The sequence below is a fragment of the Nematostella vectensis genome, chromosome 8, assembly GCF_932526225.1.
Source record: "Nematostella vectensis chromosome 8, jaNemVect1.1, whole genome shotgun sequence".
NCBI lineage: Eukaryota > Metazoa > Cnidaria > Anthozoa > Actiniaria > Edwardsiidae > Nematostella > Nematostella vectensis.
The window spans coordinates 11,089,632-11,107,076 of NC_064041.1; the positions used below are offsets into that span (position 1 = coordinate 11,089,632).

General features: G+C 37.8%; 1 protein-coding gene and 1 long non-coding RNA gene across 5 annotated transcripts; one reads left to right on the forward strand and one right to left on the reverse strand.

The window, feature by feature from the left end:
• Positions 1-783: 783 nt before the first annotated feature.
• On the forward strand, positions 784-16,618 carry LOC5515338 (somatostatin receptor type 5). 4 transcript variants are annotated; one of them, XM_048731578.1, is made up of 3 exons: positions 784-932; positions 1,068-1,212; positions 13,837-16,618. In XM_048731578.1, exon 3 carries the CDS (start codon positions 14,342-14,344, stop codon positions 15,398-15,400), a length of 1,059 nt encoding a protein of 352 aa, XP_048587535.1. In that variant the 5' UTR covers positions 784-932; positions 1,068-1,212; positions 13,837-14,341; the 3' UTR covers positions 15,401-16,618. The 4 variants fall into 4 exon arrangements, with proteins under 4 accessions (XP_048587535.1, XP_032240924.1, XP_032240923.1 ...); XM_032385033.2 differs by lacking the exons at positions 784-932; positions 1,068-1,212 and adding an exon at positions 3,976-4,852; XM_032385032.2 differs by lacking the exons at positions 784-932; positions 1,068-1,212 and adding an exon at positions 10,598-10,953.
• On the reverse strand, positions 8,961-9,673 carry LOC125570230. The gene is made up of 2 exons (XR_007312576.1): positions 9,624-9,673; positions 8,961-9,033 (listed from the first exon to the last, which is right to left on the reverse strand). It is a non-coding gene; the product is annotated as an uncharacterized LOC125570230 (long non-coding RNA).
• Positions 16,619-17,445: the final 827 nt, after the last annotated feature.

Sequence of the window (17,445 nt, forward strand, 5' to 3'; positions counted from 1 at the left end):
TTTTTAAAAGATTGACTGATATGGAAATCACGTGACAGTTTGGGTTGCAAGCTCAAACTCTCGAAAAAATAGAGAAGTGACTTTTAAGCTGTCTATTGATTGCCGGACTACCAGGTGATAGACTGTTCGCTAGAGCGCCGTCTTGGCCCGACTGGTGCCAATATGTGTATGCTAGTGTGCTTTTAAAGTTGACAAAATAAACTCAGAAATGGCTGTAGCAAAACGTACAACATCCCTCTCCGACCCTGTGTCTATTATTTTGTGTTTCACCTGTTTCAGGCCTGTAACTGGCGGGGGGCGGTAGGGGGAGGTTTTGCTCAAGCTTGACTAAGTCGAATAGCGTCCGTACCTGCTTGGACGTTGGACCCTGCGAATTTTTGGCAAGGGGGCAGGGATGGGGATAACCGCCCCCTTGGTATTGGGATCCGTCACTGCTAAGGCCCCGTATGCACGGTACCGGTCAAACGGCGAGTCCTTACGGGAGGAAAAGACGGCTTTACGTCAACCCGTGTAAAAAAAAGAGGTTTTAAAACTTCGCAAGATCTCGTGTACAACGTATTTACTTAAAATAAAAGGCACGGTGCGTTCACGCATGCTCAGAAATACTTATATTTCCGGAAAAGAAATGCATGAAACGTTTTCTAAAAATTGTTTTAAAAGGTTTAGTCATGTTTACTGATGCGACGATGGCACAGCGAACGTTCTAGCCACATAGACTCGTCTCGGTTGCCATGACTATCAGTTGCTAATGATTGACAAGGTTGAGTTGTGTAACACTTGAATAACCAGTAGCTTGCTTGATGGTTTATGAATTGGAAATGTCCATCACAGTTGCATATTAAACGTGTTGCTACTCGAAAAAGAAAAACTATATTGATGAGAAACTCACCGAGTGGTTGCGACAACTATCTTGAACGTTAAATTTTTTTCCGGTAAGTCGATTAAATTCTTAGTTTTTATTTAATACTCAAAACAAGGAAGGATAAGATTTAAAAATCGTGAAACCACCGTCTGAACTCCTTAACAAGAACCTCAATTCACTTATCCGTTCTTACCCTGGGAACCAGAGTCTCGAGCTTCGTTTGTTTACTACTTGCGCCCTTTACCGACTACGAGGAGCGAAGCGCGAGACTCTGGTACCCAGGGTAATCCGTTCTAAGAAACAGCGGGGCTTTTGGCGGACAAGAGAGCATTAGCCATAATAACCCACAAGTAAGTTTTTGAACTTACTGCAATAACAATGATAAATCATAAACCTAGTCTCGACGTTAAAAAAGAAGTTCAGATAACCTCCTCCTTAAATATTCATATTTCTGAAATGCGTGCCGAATGATTAAATATCTATTTCTAGATTTTTAATTATAGTTAATAGTTTTTGTGAAGAATACTTTATCCTGATATATTCATAATCATAACAATTTTTGGCTCATTCAAGTGTTTTAATTGATATAATATGTGTGGTTATTATAGCATGCAAAAGTAATATTATTTCTAAAACTGATGAACCATATCACTAAATGATGAAACTGATGAATGATATCATAAAATTGGGCATAAGCTGAACAGTGTATTTGCAATGCCGGCGATTTATATGATGTCTTCAGATATAAGACTAAAACGCGAATGTTTGTTTACAAAATTTTAATCAATTAAAAATGTTTTAATCTTTACTGTTGTGTATTACAACAGTATGCGCTGCATCTAACAGCCGATTGAGTTATTTTTACGGTGGGTCGGGATAGTCGCGCTCAATACAAATGCAACAAATAACAAAGAATACAACCCCAATGAAGTACGAGGTTACAGAGATAACCGAGGAATAGAGTATACCCCACTACAAAGGCGCATAGTCAGTCAGCCATCCTTATTGTTTACGCGATAAAATCTAAAAAATAACAATCTAAAAGAAACGCTTCCCCAGATCAAAGCGATGGAAATGGTTGCTCTCTGACAAAATTGCAAATGGATGTTTCGTTGACAAATTGCAGCTAAGCACAAAGACTGTTAATTAAGGCGATTATCGGTTCCATGGTTTGTGTGCTGAACCAATGAAGATTACCCGGAAAATGAATATTATTGAAAGTATTTAAAACATTCGATTTTAACTGAAACGTCTCCATGGCAACTATCAAAGATGGAAGAACAAAGTTTCTTGTTTTATTCTAGCAATGGTTGCTCCGAAAGATCCCAAGGTTAGCTTTCTGTAGGTAATAGCTATCTGTATGTGCACCTATATTAATCAAACCGAAATACGCAAAAAAACGTGCGTCGAACATCCACTTTTCGCGGAAAAGTTCTCTGCCTGAAACATATGGTTCTAAAAATAAATACAGTAGTACCCGATATTTGAATGGGAATGAACATCAGCACGTATATAATAAAAGTTTTGCAATGGAACTTATATTCAAGATTAACCAACCAAAATTAGATTGATTGATAAAAAATCGATCAAAACTTCTAGTGTTGGAATTCAGTGGAACAATAGAAAAATCATCAAAACTAACTTTCCATAGGGTTCCAGTACTATACGCCTTGCGATCGTGAGTGGGTAGTGTAGAATATAAACAAAGTAGACATACAAGATTAATTTACAACTGTTTCTAGGGGTTTAAAGTGGCTAAAAAGCAATTAAGGATAACCATCACAATCAGAGATATGCTCTGTAAAAAAAGATTTATGAGTACTTTCACACGGCGCCATTAAACCTTTCTTATTTAATAGAAATCACGAAAAGTTGCCTACCTTTCTTTGTTGATTGATCCTGAGCTGATATGAAAATAGAAACAATAGAAATTGGGAAATAAAGGGGTTGGATATAACGATCTTGCAAGATTTTTTTCCCTCCTGTTTCCCATATGAAGAAAACGTTGTCGTTTTGAGGGACTGGTACCGAGGACTCTTAGTTTCTTTTCAGATACTTTCTCCATTGACCAAAGATGGTGACAGTCACTGTTTTTCTCTTCTGATTACAAGTCATTAAGTTTACGAAGCACCTGCGGTACGGCGACCTTTAAAATGACAAGAATCATACAGTTTTTTTCAAATAAGGAATATATTAGTTTCCTTATATGGAAGTGACCGCGTTTGGCAAAAACGACAATTTTTGGTTGAATTTTCTTGATATGAGCATCATTATAATTGTTATCATCGTCATCGCATAGTTCAGGCCCATAGTCAGGGGGTGTTCGGAGGGGTGTGGAAGAGCTCCCTCCCCTCCCCCCCCCCCCCCCCCCCCCCCCACTCGACTGGAAGGTCCGCTGAAGGAATATGGAGTACCACTGCGATGAAGGACGAGCTCTCTATGAGAAACTGGTCCGCTAAATCCCCCCCCGCCGCGCGATCAAAATCCTGGCAACGGTCCTGAACTTCATGGAATGTTTCAGTGTTCACATCACTTATAGTTATTTTTTGCTTCCATTACACGATGCGACTGAAACTGTGACCTGAGTAGAAATGAGTTAATGGATACGTCATCCTTTTGCATTAGGCAAAAATCCCCTCCTTCCCTCCCCTCCACTCCAATCAAAAAGAGCCTACGGCGTAATAACAGCAGAGAAAATGCTTTTCTCCTGCTAAGTACCATAAATTGTGAAATCATTGGCAAAAATTCAATCGCAACAGACAATTACGAGATGAGATAATGTTGTTAGCAGAATCGTTAAATAAAATATAACAATAGGTCTGTCTAAGAACTAGACAAAGTGTTAGTTCTGGCTCCAAATTAATATTTTAATGATGTAAAATAATTGCTAGCAGCGGTATTTTCCAATAAGACCACTTCCCGCTTTTCCAATTGCCATATTTATGCCGTCATAAAAATTAAGGTCGTATAAAATAAACATACATTTGAAATTTCAAACATCATTTTAGGCCCCGTTGGAGCACGAAAATGATTCATTTATTTATTTATTTATTTATCTTATTTTATTTATTTATTTATCATATTTTATTTATTTTTTTTATTTTTTTATTTTTCTATATTAAGATGGTAAAAATAAACCTCAAGATCGTTTTAGTAAAGCATCTAATGTACGCTCAAGGAAAGAGGAAGTGTGCCAAGAACCCTTAAAAGCAGAGTGCCGCTCTCCAAACAATTTAACATTTGTTAAGAATAGTAAAGCTTGCATTTAAACTTTTGGAGGACATTGTAAGAAGCATTTCAAAAGCATCAGCTCCTTTTAGAAAAATATTATGCTTTTACTGTACTGCATGCTTCGAAAGCCGTCAGTCGTGGTAAATACTTGAAGTTTTAAAATTTAAATTTAAATAGAAAACTGCTTTTATCTGCCATAAAGAAAGGCGAGATTATATTTTTAGAATTGCTCATCAAATTATTGAATAGACAAAGACACCACTCACAGAGAATAAAAAAAATGAGAAAAGGGGAAATATTTCTATACTTTCACATGAATCACGATTAGAAACATAAAAAAAAACTTATTTTCGTAAATCTGAGCAATCTTAAAATCTTAAAATTCGATATTGTCGCAACCTTTAATGTCATGCAAGAACACGGGACTTCTTTTCATTTTTCGTAAGTTATGTGCTGATTTCCATAATTGCAAGATGTATAGAATACGCCCCTAATTGTCACTGGAACCTAGCGATTTAAAGAACAGTCAAAGCTGATTAATTTTATTTATGGTCGCTTGAGCCTGTGAAGTAGAAGTCCCTTTTAAATTTCTTAAAGCCCATTGTCAGCCTCCTCACACGCTCCATTTTTTCACTCCCTTGTTAAGAAGTCAAAAAGTGCGCATTTTAAAGGAAAAAGTGGAGACACCTCCTGTAGTACCGTATTTTGTCAGAAACAACTTGATGTCTTGGCAGAGATGACTAACAGGAGAGCACTGAGGTATGGCGTTTGAACCTTTCGTTTTACTAAGAAATGCTTTACTATTTTTTTAAATCTCGTCATTGCTTTTACTCTTGCTTGATTCTTTTAAGAATTATTAAAATAATTGTTAGGGGCCAATTTACTCAAATTTCATGATCACAACAATGGTGGATCAAGATTTTTTTAATGGTGGATCAGTATCGGAAAACTATACCGTCAAAAAAAGTACTTTAATCCATTTTAATTAATTGCCTGCCTCTACCGCCATTGCATATTAAATCAAAGAAAAAGGCAAAAGACATGAATAATAATTTAGCTATAAATAGGAAAATAAAATGATTGAAAATAATCAGGCCAGTGGATGGAACTATAAATATATTAAAAAAATATATAGACCAACCACCAGACGTTGCGCGATCATCGTATAGAAAATTGAGCAAATAAAGCTTTATAGGTTCCCGCAAGCGCATCATAACTAAGTTTTCTCGGGAGAGGGGGGAGAAGTGCGCAGACATTTTTTTTTTTGGGGGGGGAGGGTGCACCTCCTGCGCAAGGGTGCCATAAAGAGCCAGCGCATTAACTAGTATAGGCATTACGCTCCTAGCCCTGCCTGTGCGCGGGTGGGGTGGGGTGGGCTGGGTGGGGGCTGGGAAGGCTCCTCATGTCCACTTATACACTGTAGTCAATAGAAGCCGCATTTCCACTTGACCGCGAAGATTTTCTGTTGCACTCATCATAGCTTGAGTCATCAAGAACCTCGGGTTTGCTTATGAGGTTGCTCGGTTCGCCACACACTGGTTACAGTCGCGACCGCAGTTTGCCCTACAGTCGATTGACAAAAGGTCGTCGCCAACCGGCTTTGCGACTACGCGACAAGCTCGCATGTAAGCATGGGTAAAAACCACTGAAGCGCCTAGCTACATATATTAGCCAACGCATAACTTCAGTCTTATCGTATATGCGAAGCAGGTTGACGACAACCTTTTGTCAATCGACTGTATGGCGAATCGCGGTCACGACCGTAACAAGTATACGACGAGCCGCGGTCACGACCGTAACTAGCATGTGACGAACCGCGGTCACGACCGTAACTAGCATGTGACTAACCGCGGTCACAACCGTAACCAGTATAAAGACGATTGTCAAATGGTTGTCGTCGACTGGCTTCGCGACTACGCGACAAGCCTGCATATAAGCATGGGTATAAACCACTAAATGGCCTAGCTACATATATTAGCCACCGCATAGTTTTAGCCTTATGCTGTATTCACACCAAAACCATGTCTAGTTAAATAAGGTTTTTCTTTGCCTGATAACTTGCCAAGTTTCTCATTGTGTTGAATTCTTACTAGCTAAATGATGGCACTTAGTAACATGTACAGCACAGTCTATTCAGTTTTGTTCTTGGTTCTGTCCACTCTTGGGAGATTTAGATTTAAACCAGTTTAATTAAAACACCTTTAAACTGGTTTAATCGCGGTGGCTAATATGTGCAGCTAGGCGCTTCAGTGGTACACATGCTTACATGCGGGATTGTCGCGTGCGCAAAGCCGGTTGACGACAACGTTTGTCAATCGTTGGTATGGCGAACTGCGGTCACAATCGTAACCAGTACATGGCGAACCGCGGTCACGACCGTAACAAGTATAAGGTGAACCGCAGTCACGACCGTAACCAGTGTGTTGCGAATCGCGGTCACGACCGTAACAAGTACATAGTTAACTGCGGTCACAATCGTAACTAGTATGTGACGAACCGCAGTCACGACCGTAACCAGTATGTGTAGAAACGCGGTCACGACCGTAACAATATATATGGTGATTCGCTATAAATACTTGTTACAACGGTGTGACTGCGGTTCCCTTGCTTCACGGTATGATAATCAAGATTATTCTAATTGGCAATAGTCTCAAGCCTTTATTGTTAATCACAATGTCATACGATTTTAGCGTTTATGAAAGAAAATAAAAAAAACAAAGTTTGCATACTCGGATATTTAGACTTCAAATAGAATGAATTTTTTTCTCATTTAAAATTAAAAACGTTTATAATTAAAAACCTTTAAAAAATCCGTTTGATGTCCCGCGAAAAAGACTGATGTCGCGAATTAAGTAGAAACTTTACTTAATAGCACTTATTTGCGACTGTGTACCCAAAGGTGAAGTTAAAAGCTTTCTGGCGTTTGGTAAATAATTCAAGGTAATGTATAGATTTAGGCACTGCCAAAAAGCGGAGCCAGCATTGAACACCTTTTGTATTGACTGATCGAAGTATTTTTGGGGGATCTAGGATCCTGCTCTTTACTTAGATTTATTGGACCAACCAAATGGATGCAGGCCTTATTCAATAATTTTAATTATGCAGTACATCAAAGTTAACAAACACAATTCCTGGTGTAAATATGGCTGTCAAAGTTGTCAAGAGTCTAATGGTAAATTCTTATTTCCCCACCATAGAAGTTCCATTATGAATATTCTTATAATCAAAACAATACTCCGACAAGCTTTGCCCTTGTGCAGAATGTCATGCATGTAACAGCATTCCAAAGATTTGAAATAATATATTTAGACTGTTTAAATGCCATACTGTAATTTGAAGGTATCAATTTAGTGGTGATTCTCTCCTTTATTGGACTGAATATTCAGAAAAATGTCTGGAAATTAAAATCCACAAATGTATCTCCTTTAATGCATTACATATTTGTGCACCCAGCCTTTACCATATAGTGGCCTTGTTTTTGTTGGCCTACTCCAAAATGAATGCAATGGAGAAAAAACAGATTGATTTTGGAAGCAAACCCTAAAAAAATACATCTAAGACATCACTGACAGTTCTAAAATGCTAACTCTCTAATTTCAAACCAAACCCTTTCATTGATCTATGTTTGGGATAGAGAGGAAACAGCAAAGAATATCAATTGACTAAAAAAATAGTCGACGGGAGAGGAGAAATAAAGGAAATCGACTCAACTTGAAAGGTTTGGTGAAAAAAATATGAGAATAATGAAAATAATTTGAAAGGGCATTTATTGACATTTCCCCTTTCCCATTATCTTAACCCTTCCACAACCACAGGCCTCTAAAGAGGCCAAGCCTATGCTATCCAAGCTATGTGAACATAGCTTCAAATTCTATTATTGAAAAAGAACATGGTTGTTGCTCAGTGTTATATAGTTTAAGTATCTTGTCCTAAAAAAAACCCTTCCCCTCATAAAAGTCCCATTAATGTACATTTGTAAAGCTACATTCTGACAAGCTTTGTCCTTACAAAGAACAAGTAATGGATTAAACAGGATTCCAAAGATATTATATAGTATCAGACACAGTTTTAGATGAGATGCAATACTGAAGTTTCCATGTGGTGATTTCCCATCCTCATGGGAATTAATATCATCTACAAATATACATCCAGTAAAGCATTATATTTTGGTGTTTTTAGAAACCCTGGATCCAACCATTCCAGTAAAATAAAACTAAACCTCTAAAATAAATCTAATGGGAAAGAGACTGACTTGGAAAGGAAATCCTAAAAACAGATATAAGTGAAAGTACTAAATGAAAATTTCAAATTTAAAAATCAAATTTGTTCATTAATTTATTTCTTGTGTAGAGGGAAATAGCAAATAGCATCAATTGCATAAAAATAGGAGAAGTAGGAGAAGTAAAAGGAAGAAATATGACTCTTCTTTAAATGTTTGAAAAGAAAATATAACAATAATAATTATATGATAATTATATTCAGTACTTTCCTAAAATATTCCCATTATCTTTAGGTTGATAAAAAACTGTTTTTTTACAGATTTATTATTTAAAAAGCAAAAGTTTGTTTTTAGTTTTATATTATATAAGTATCTTGTTCTAAAAAAAACATATTGAGTGTGTACTGCTGAATCACAGTAATGAACTAGTCATTTGAGCCCCCTCCCTTATGGTCCCGCGGAAGCCAGGGGTTAATGTGGGGTTTTAGACCACTTTTTAACCAGAATATGTCAAGAGGGGTGGTGGTATTGACTGTTTTTTACTCTTAACATGGAAAACATGCTTTTAAAAAAGTCTAATCCCCCACCCTTTCCTGGAACCATGGATGTGGGGGTACCAAATGACTAGTGGAAAAGAACTCCCTACTGTTCTCTTCGAGACATGGTTTTTAATTCCCATGTCTTCCAGTCTTTAGCATTCATCTTGGCCCTCAGGTAGTTCCTGGTTCATAAAAGATTCATGATGGCTTGATGAAAGATCTTTTCATCAAGCCATTTATAATCTAATTTTCCACAACTATTCGAAAAAAATAAACACATGAGATGCAAGATGCAGACAATAACAACAATACATATTGACAATAGGGCTTGATTTTTTTTTTATCCTCGGTAAGGAAAATTTCTCTTGTAAGTTGAATAAGTTGCTGTATCTTCTAAGGATATGTATCTTCTTAGGACTAAGAGCACAGGATATAAAGACAAGAACGGTCTTCTTTAGCAGTATTTAACAAATGCAACACGATATTGGTTAGCCTTTATGAAATATCCCAACACAATCAATCTTCCCTGAAGAAGTCTTATTAAAGTCGAAAATTTGGCAGAGTCGAATCCCAGTTTTTGGTGTATTGTATTTTATTCAACACAACCAAGAATATAGATAAAAACGAAGAATGCCAAAACAAAAGCTGTTATGCTCAAATAATTTGATTACTAAATAAGTTCTCGCATTCTTAAAGCAAACAAAAAGGACAACAAAAGCCCAATAACTGTCATATCCTCAATAGACAATACAAATCGTCGTCCGAAACTCACCTTGCATTGTTTTTTTTTTTTCGCTTTCTTGTGGTTGTGCTCGCTTTTTAATGTGAACTGCTACTTGCTTAAATTTACTAGCTAAAACCAGATAAATTTTGGCGTGAATGAATGTCATTAGATCTCCTAGTCACAAAATTTGAGGCAAAATAAATAATCATCGCATAATCGACAAGAACTTTTTCCCTTGCTCGGTGCTTGTATTTAGTCGCCGTTTCGGGGCCGAGTGGGGCCTGGGAGTTGCGCGGCTGACTGACTGACTGGCTGGCTGGCGAGTGACACCACAGGGTGCCCGCGCGATGACCACAAAAACCAAGTCGCATACCTATACCATATTTCTATGCCTATGGAGCTACGCGCACGGCCTGCGGCCGCGCTTGGCTCCGCTAATAATCCTTTTCCTACTTAATGTGTAGCCTTATTCTCTCAGTTTAAAAGAAAATACACACACTTCTCGTTTAATTAGATTTTTGCTCCATACAAAAATAAGGAAAAAGTTTGGGCAAAATTTATGCAATTGTGTTTTATGTATTCATTGGCGCATACTGTAAGGTATCCTTGTTGCTTTGGTAAAGTTGATTTGGTTGATTTATTGTCTTTTGGCTCTGACACCCTTATCACTACTTTACAGCTCTAAAAGGTTCAATGTTTGTCAGACTAAGTATATCGTGTCACTTTTTTTTTTACTTCGTACTTTAAGTCATGCCGCCTTAATGCAAACCTCTCTCATATGTCAACATCTCCGTAAATGTAGAAAAAACACAATAACTATGGAATAACATAAAATATTAAAGACCTTAGCTTATGAGGCCTGAAATCCAAGGTTAGGATTTTGAATTACCTTTTAGGCAGAGGGTGGTCGGCGCATACGTTTAGCCTGCTGGCATTTAATTAACCGATAGCTATTTTTCACGGAGTAGATGCAACACCCCTACCCTACCCCACCCCACCCCACCCCCTTGACCAGTAGGTCCTCTGGAAAAGAAAAAGAAACAGAAACAACATTGTTCCAGGGAAGGGGAGGGGGATGTGCTGTAAGAACCCACTTTTGACGAAGAAAATTGGGCTACCGTAAAAGGGCATCGGGGTAATCACAGTTCTAAATCGAAAAAAAGGCAAATCAAAAGTGTTAATTTTAAAGGCCAGAGGACATCAAAACAAAGATAGAGATGGGCTGAAAGCAATAGAAAGCTGATGAAACCCAGATAACAAGTCTACCTCAGATACTCATCAATCAATTTGCATTTAATGGGTTGAAACTTGTAGCACAAGTACAAAACCAAAACGCAGAGAAAGAAAAGATTTCCATTCTCGACTTTGTCTTTTTAAGGTAAGCTTCTACTTTACCCTTTTGAATCGCTCATATAATCTCACAACTTTCTTTTTGGATGAACACAATAGTTTCCTTTTTACGTTTTACGAATTTATTGTAATTGTTATATTGTGACTACTTGATTTAAATCGTGTTGGATTTATCTTTCCAGTCAAAACAAAGAAAGCATGATGTTTTAAATGCCTTCGATGTTCTTTCCCTAAATTTTATTTTCATAATCATTTTTGAGCAGCATTCACAATATTTTTCTTTCTCAAGAGTGTATGACTTTGATTTGCGTGTGTTTTTCCACCTTAAGTTAAATCTAACGCTTTCAAGCCACAATCCTTTCTGATCAATTTAACTATCTAAATAAGTTGAAAGCATTAGACATCGGGAATCCAAAAAATGGTCTTCAAATAAAAACTCTGAATAATGATTATGAAAATGAAATAGAATTGCGAGAAAAGCAGCAGCTATAAGTATCTAGTGTGATAAATTGTCCCGGGAAAAATATTCTGGTAAATGTGATAGTCGATATGTCTTATGCTTGAAACTGAAAATGAAATAGTTTATTTAATCAGGAAGGATTGTAGGTTAGGACAAGAGAGACTGGGCATGTTTTTGCACACACATTAAAATATTCTTTCAAATCCTTTTTACTTAAAATTTGGCCGGCATCCTATATATTCTAATATTCGAATTCACTTAAAATTGAGTCTACCGTTATTCTGCCTAAAGTCTCATATCTCCTTATCATCATATTCGAGCTTTCCTAAAATCATTACAAAAATAATCAATTGCATAAATTCAATATCATCGCTTTTAACTTGTCTGAAGTGAGGTCTTTCTAGAAAAAAATCGTTTAATGTATTCGATCCATTTCGCAAAACGTGCACCCAAAACTAAAAATCTTAAAACTGTATCATGTTTCTTTCCCTTTTACAGTCCCCACGAGCGGAAGTTACTTGTATTTTTATCTTTTTATCTTTCGAATGAGTAATCGTGTGGCTTGTTCCGCTCCGGGTAGCAATTGCTAGTTATTCGTGTTCGAGATAAAATCAAATTTTTTTTTCTGTGATCAATTGCGTTAGGAGGGGAGGGGGGAAGGGGGGGTGTCATTTAGCTAGCAGAAATAATGAGGGGGTGGTGGGTGGGGGCTGTCATACGGAACACAAATAATAAGTAAGTCATCTGGAGTTCAACTAGGGGTGGGAAGGGTGTCATATTAAACAAATTTAGCCAAAAATTGTTGTTTTTGCTAAACGCGGCCACTTCCTCCGGCGGCCTCCATATAAGGAAAGTAATATATTACTTATTTGGAAAAACAGCATGATTTTTTTTAGGTTGCCGTACCGCAGGTGCTTCGTAAACTTTATGGCTTGTAATCAGAAGAGAAAAACAATGACTGTGAACATCTTTGAAAGTATCTGAAAAGAAACTAAGATTCCTCTCGGTACCTAGTCCTTCAAAACGACAGCGTTTTCTTCATATGCAAAGGTTGTTATTGCAAGCATAAAACATATTTTAATTGATGATAGGGTAAATAATATCAAGTCAATAACCACCTCAAGTCTTTATACCAAGCCTCACGCACGTAATTAAGCCACTATAAAAAAAAGAAAAGATTCAACTCACGCAAAGGATCACGGGACTGATTTTGATGGTACAAATGCCTCCTGGGAAGATCAAAATTTTGTCGAAAAATCGAAAATCAGTCGGTCCGCAATTCTCTAACGCCAGTAGTATAGCAATTCATGAATATTATATTTAATTCCCACTAGCAATATAAAAAAAACAAAATCTCGAAAGTAGATATCATGTTGACGACTTCTTGGCAGATGTCCTGAGTTGACGACCGCTTGAGGGTAACACTCATTATTGAAAACAAAGACAAATTTACCTGATTTTATTCTGACTTTTACGCTGCAAAACTTTATGTCTACTAGAAAAAAGTAGGTAAAATTATTTTTCTCTCCCGAACGACATCAGATTAGTGTTCTTCGACATCTTTTATTTTTTAAGAGAAATTGTAGTGTTTTAGTGTCCCATTTTATGAAAACTTATCATGTACACAAGTAGGCAAACATTGGAAATGAAATAATTAGGTTGCATATCCAGTGAACTTCTCGAACACGACATAAAAATCTTGTACTCAAAATATTCCCTCATTTTCGCCTGTGCTTTAGTAAGGATTGTGGGAAAGCAATCGAAACAATATTACATGAAACTTTTATTGAAACCTGTCCTAATTTAATTAAGCTGCTGGCAAACTGCGCTGGAAGTGTTAATAGGGCCTTTGTGTTGTATAAGATAAACGAATAGCCCCGGGGTCTTATTGGGTTTCATGTCGCGGTTCTAGGGAAATTATAATTTTGCCCTCGCCATGCCGATCAGGCTCTTGAGGTTTTATATAGTTTTATCTATACGATATTATAGTTTCATTTATCACAGAATATTGTTCTCGAATGTACATTCATTAATTTCAATCAATTTACACCTTTCTTGCACTTTACTTAGTGAGTGGTTACGGGTTTTTTCTTCTTTCCGTTTTCATTTATTTCACATTGTTCTCATCTATTGTAAGTTGTTTACAGACATCATTAAATTTTGAGTTTCATCTGGAATTGCTCGTGGCAATTTCGTTTTCTTTTGTAATACACTAGACATTGACATGTCAGATTTGCCGGAGAAATTCTTATTTTGTCAATGTTGTCAATGGCAAAACTCTTCTTCTGGTGCCAACGTAGTTTCAGCTGTAAGCTTGTACAATCAAACTGCGGCAGTGTTTACCTTTAAAGTTTTTTTTTCATGCGCGAAATTGACACTTTCGATGCCAAATTGTCGAGTAGAGAGTTCTGTTGAAGATGTAATTCCCATTTTGTATTTTCATTTCCCCAGGTCGGCTTCAGGCTGGTAACTCTGCTCAATTCTGTCCCGAAAAATTTGTCAAGCGCCTCAAGAACATGATGGATGGAGTTTCGGACAGTAAAGAGTGCTTAAGTTTTATTGATCGCTGCGGCAAAGTAGAAAGGCTACAAAGACTTTAACACTTTTTTAATTACAGAAGGAAAAACAATGTTTTAAATATCCATTGTTTCTCTTGAAAGTCTCCTTTCAAGATAACGAAACAGACAGTCTCATATGAATTGATTTCTGGATTTGTTAAAGACAATTGTTTAAAATCTAAGCAAGAAAAACAAAACACGACTGTAAAACCTCTATTCGGATTAACTAGCGTACATTCAGAAGCAGGGCCTTGACAGCTCAAGGAAAGAATATATACATGAGAATTTGTTGTTTCAAAGAAGAAATGTCGACCGTTAACCGTATGTCGTTGAAAGTAACGAGCCAAGAGAAATAACCTGGTTGATTTGATGTCAACCTCACAAGAATAAATCTTTCCATGGCGTCAAACAATACATCTGTTGGCTACAATAGCACGAGTGCAGGCTTCACAATCACTGATTTATCTCTGCTTCCTGCGTACTGTCTGGCAATTTCAGTAGGCCTCGGAGGAAATGGGCTTGTGATAGGAGTCGTCAGGAAAAAACGTTCTCTTCACACCACCACTAACTACCTCCTCGCCAACCTAGCGCTCGCTGACTTACTCAATTTAATCTGGTGTATTCCGGGCCTAGTATTGACCTTTGTGGAACACCCTCGAGGAACGCTAGGAGACCTTTTGTGCAAGTTCGTCACGATGCATCATATTGCGGGAATTATGCAAATAGTGTCGGGTCTGACTCTTACGATCCTTGCTGTTGAACGCTACAACGCGTTATTTCATCCCATGGACACGCGACTTAGGCTGAGGCGCGAGAATTTGAGGTACCCCATAGGGATAATGTGGAGTTTTTCAGTAATCTACGTAATCCCGCTCTTTGTATACGAGAAGTACAGCGCCAAGGAGAACAACTGTTCCCTGGTCTGGCCAAATTGGCAAGTGACCGGGATGATCTACTGGGGCGTCCTAGCTGTCATTGTACTTCTCTGTTCCATCACAATGTTGTACTGTTATTTCAATATCATCAAGGGGTTATACTTCACCCAGACGATTTGCTCGCGCGGACAAGCGCCCAATGGGGATGAAAGAGCTGCAAAGCGTAAGATCGTCAAACTCCTCCTTAGTGTGACCCTCGTGTTTTGTGTTTGTTTTATTCCGTTTATCGTTGTGTCTGTGGTCTTCACGGACGGCTCGCACAGTGTCGCCTACAAGTTAAGTTACTTCTTGGTGTACTGTTCCTCTAGTGTTAATCCTCTCATTTATGCGTACTACAGCTCGAATTATAGAAATGCTTTCAGTGAGGTGCTGGAAAGGTATAGTCAGAGGATAAGGAACCTTGAGAATCACGTACCGAGAATCCATAGACACGCCTCGTCATTTGAACTGAAAGTGACGGAGAATAAGGGCACCGATGTTAGGTCCAGCGACCCAAAGCTGTTGTCGTTTAAACGTATTTAGAAAGACAAGAGAAAATCTTGCTTACGTCTCAACCCATTGACAACTAAACCGGCCTGTACCGGCTGTGGAAGTGCCAACAAGCCAAAAAACATAAATGCAAAATAAACACAATGAGATACTGAGTCAATAGTCTAAGGAATAAATGGTCTTATTAATATGCATCCAACCGAGGTGATAGCAACTACTCTTTAGCCAATTGAGCCAATGAGCTCAGGCTCAGACTAATTTCAATTCGAAGAAAAAAAAACAGCAGAATAATTGACCCTCTCAACAAAACGCCCAAAACTACACAAGGGAAAGAGATCAGCACAGACAGCTTAAGACACAAACTTTACTCTAACCCCCAGAGTTGGGTTCCTGGAAATCAGATTAACGATAACTCAGGGATGAATGCCCTTTGTTATCCAATCAAAGGCAAGATAGCCGTATTTATCTCTCGGTTAGCGCTGCTTTCTAGGAACCAGTCCATTTCCATGGCCTCAAAATACAATGTTTACTCCTTAAAGGCTTCTGGGATCCATGACAAATCAGGCCGCCATTACAGATTGCAAAGCATATTATGGGATATCCTCGGAAAAATTGGGCATGACATCACCCGTCTTCCACATTTAGATAGTGTATTTCTTAAAGTAATTTCTCTCCAAAGCTAAACGAATCAATTCAACGTCAAACAGACACAGAATAAAAGTGTAAACAATTTCGGAATCAATTTGGTCTCAGAAAAGAATGCATTTAGCAGCTTAGTCCCACGCGTTCTGATAGGGTTTTCTGTGTCTGGGTTTCCTGTGGATGATAAGAGTTGTGACGTCACAGAATAACATCTCCCTGAACTGTCCTCGTGGCTCATCTCCGAAAACAAAAAGTCCGATATGAACGCCTGGTAATAAGCTGTGCATTTAGGGGAGAAGTGGTGATAAATAGAGAAAAAATCCCCATGTGTCCACCTTTGCTTGCAAACATCCGTAGGCGCAGTAATAAATTATGCCCCATAGACTTAGTATGTCCTAAGACACACTCCCAATATGCTAGTATCTGTTGTTTTTTTTACCTTGTTTCCAGGTCCCTATATTGTTTATAACAGGAAAGGGCCTGGGGACAAGGTTGCTGTATTTTTGTGAAAAAATGCCAACATTCGCTGGCCTCAGAGCAGCGTGCGAGGTAATAGATCCCCTGGGGTTGCCAATTATCATGTAAATAAATGAAACAAACACCAGAAAATTTATTTGTGAAGGATACTCATCTTAAGCATTTAATTAGATCAGAATGTTCGAAATAACATGGGGTTATAGATTACGTTCTTTGGAATTCTAATATTTTCGCGGTAAAGAACAGGGGGAGGGTGGGGGAGTTGGTCATTAGTTACTGTGCCACCAGGTTTTTCTCTCCCAAAATTTAATATTACAGCAGCATGATCCTCAAACCCTAACTTACTATACTGCACAATATAAGAGTATTTTGTGGTTCATATTTCTTTTCCAAAACAATAACACATTTCATAATAACACTTCAGCTTTAAGGATCAAGTATCAAAACTTTTCCAATCACACAATAATCCGCATCATATGGGTACCCCTATTTTTTTACTTCAAAATGTTATTCATATCATCCTTCTACACAAGCTTTTAATCTCTCAAAGCATTCTCATCATAACTTCTTTGAGAAATTCATTAAAAGCCTCCAATCTAGTCGTAGTTACTTGCACTACTTATAAGTTTTTAATATGTTGTCCATTAAAAGAGCTGAACATGCTACAATAGATTTACTATGTACTAGAAACAAGCCAGGCAAAATATTAACCTTCTGTCAAAGAAATTTCAAAATCAGCATGCTCTTAATTCTTGACCTGCAATCATCACAACACAGCCTTTTTTGACAAAAGTAGGCTGTGTTTGGCCACCCACAGCAACAAAAGGAGGTGGATACCCCCAATTGTTTATTGCAGGCACAAGAGTGCACGCAAATCTAATGCGGGAGTCCGTCTCGATTTCTCTTGATGAAAATCTTCTTCCAAAAGTTCCGACAATCCCCTTGGGGTGTATATGAGA

Bases quoted from the DNA above. Each gene is read 5' to 3' on its own strand.
- LOC5515338 (XM_048731578.1), top strand. From the start codon at position 14,342: ATGGCGTCAAACAATACATCTGTTGGCTACAATAGCACGAGTGCAGGC.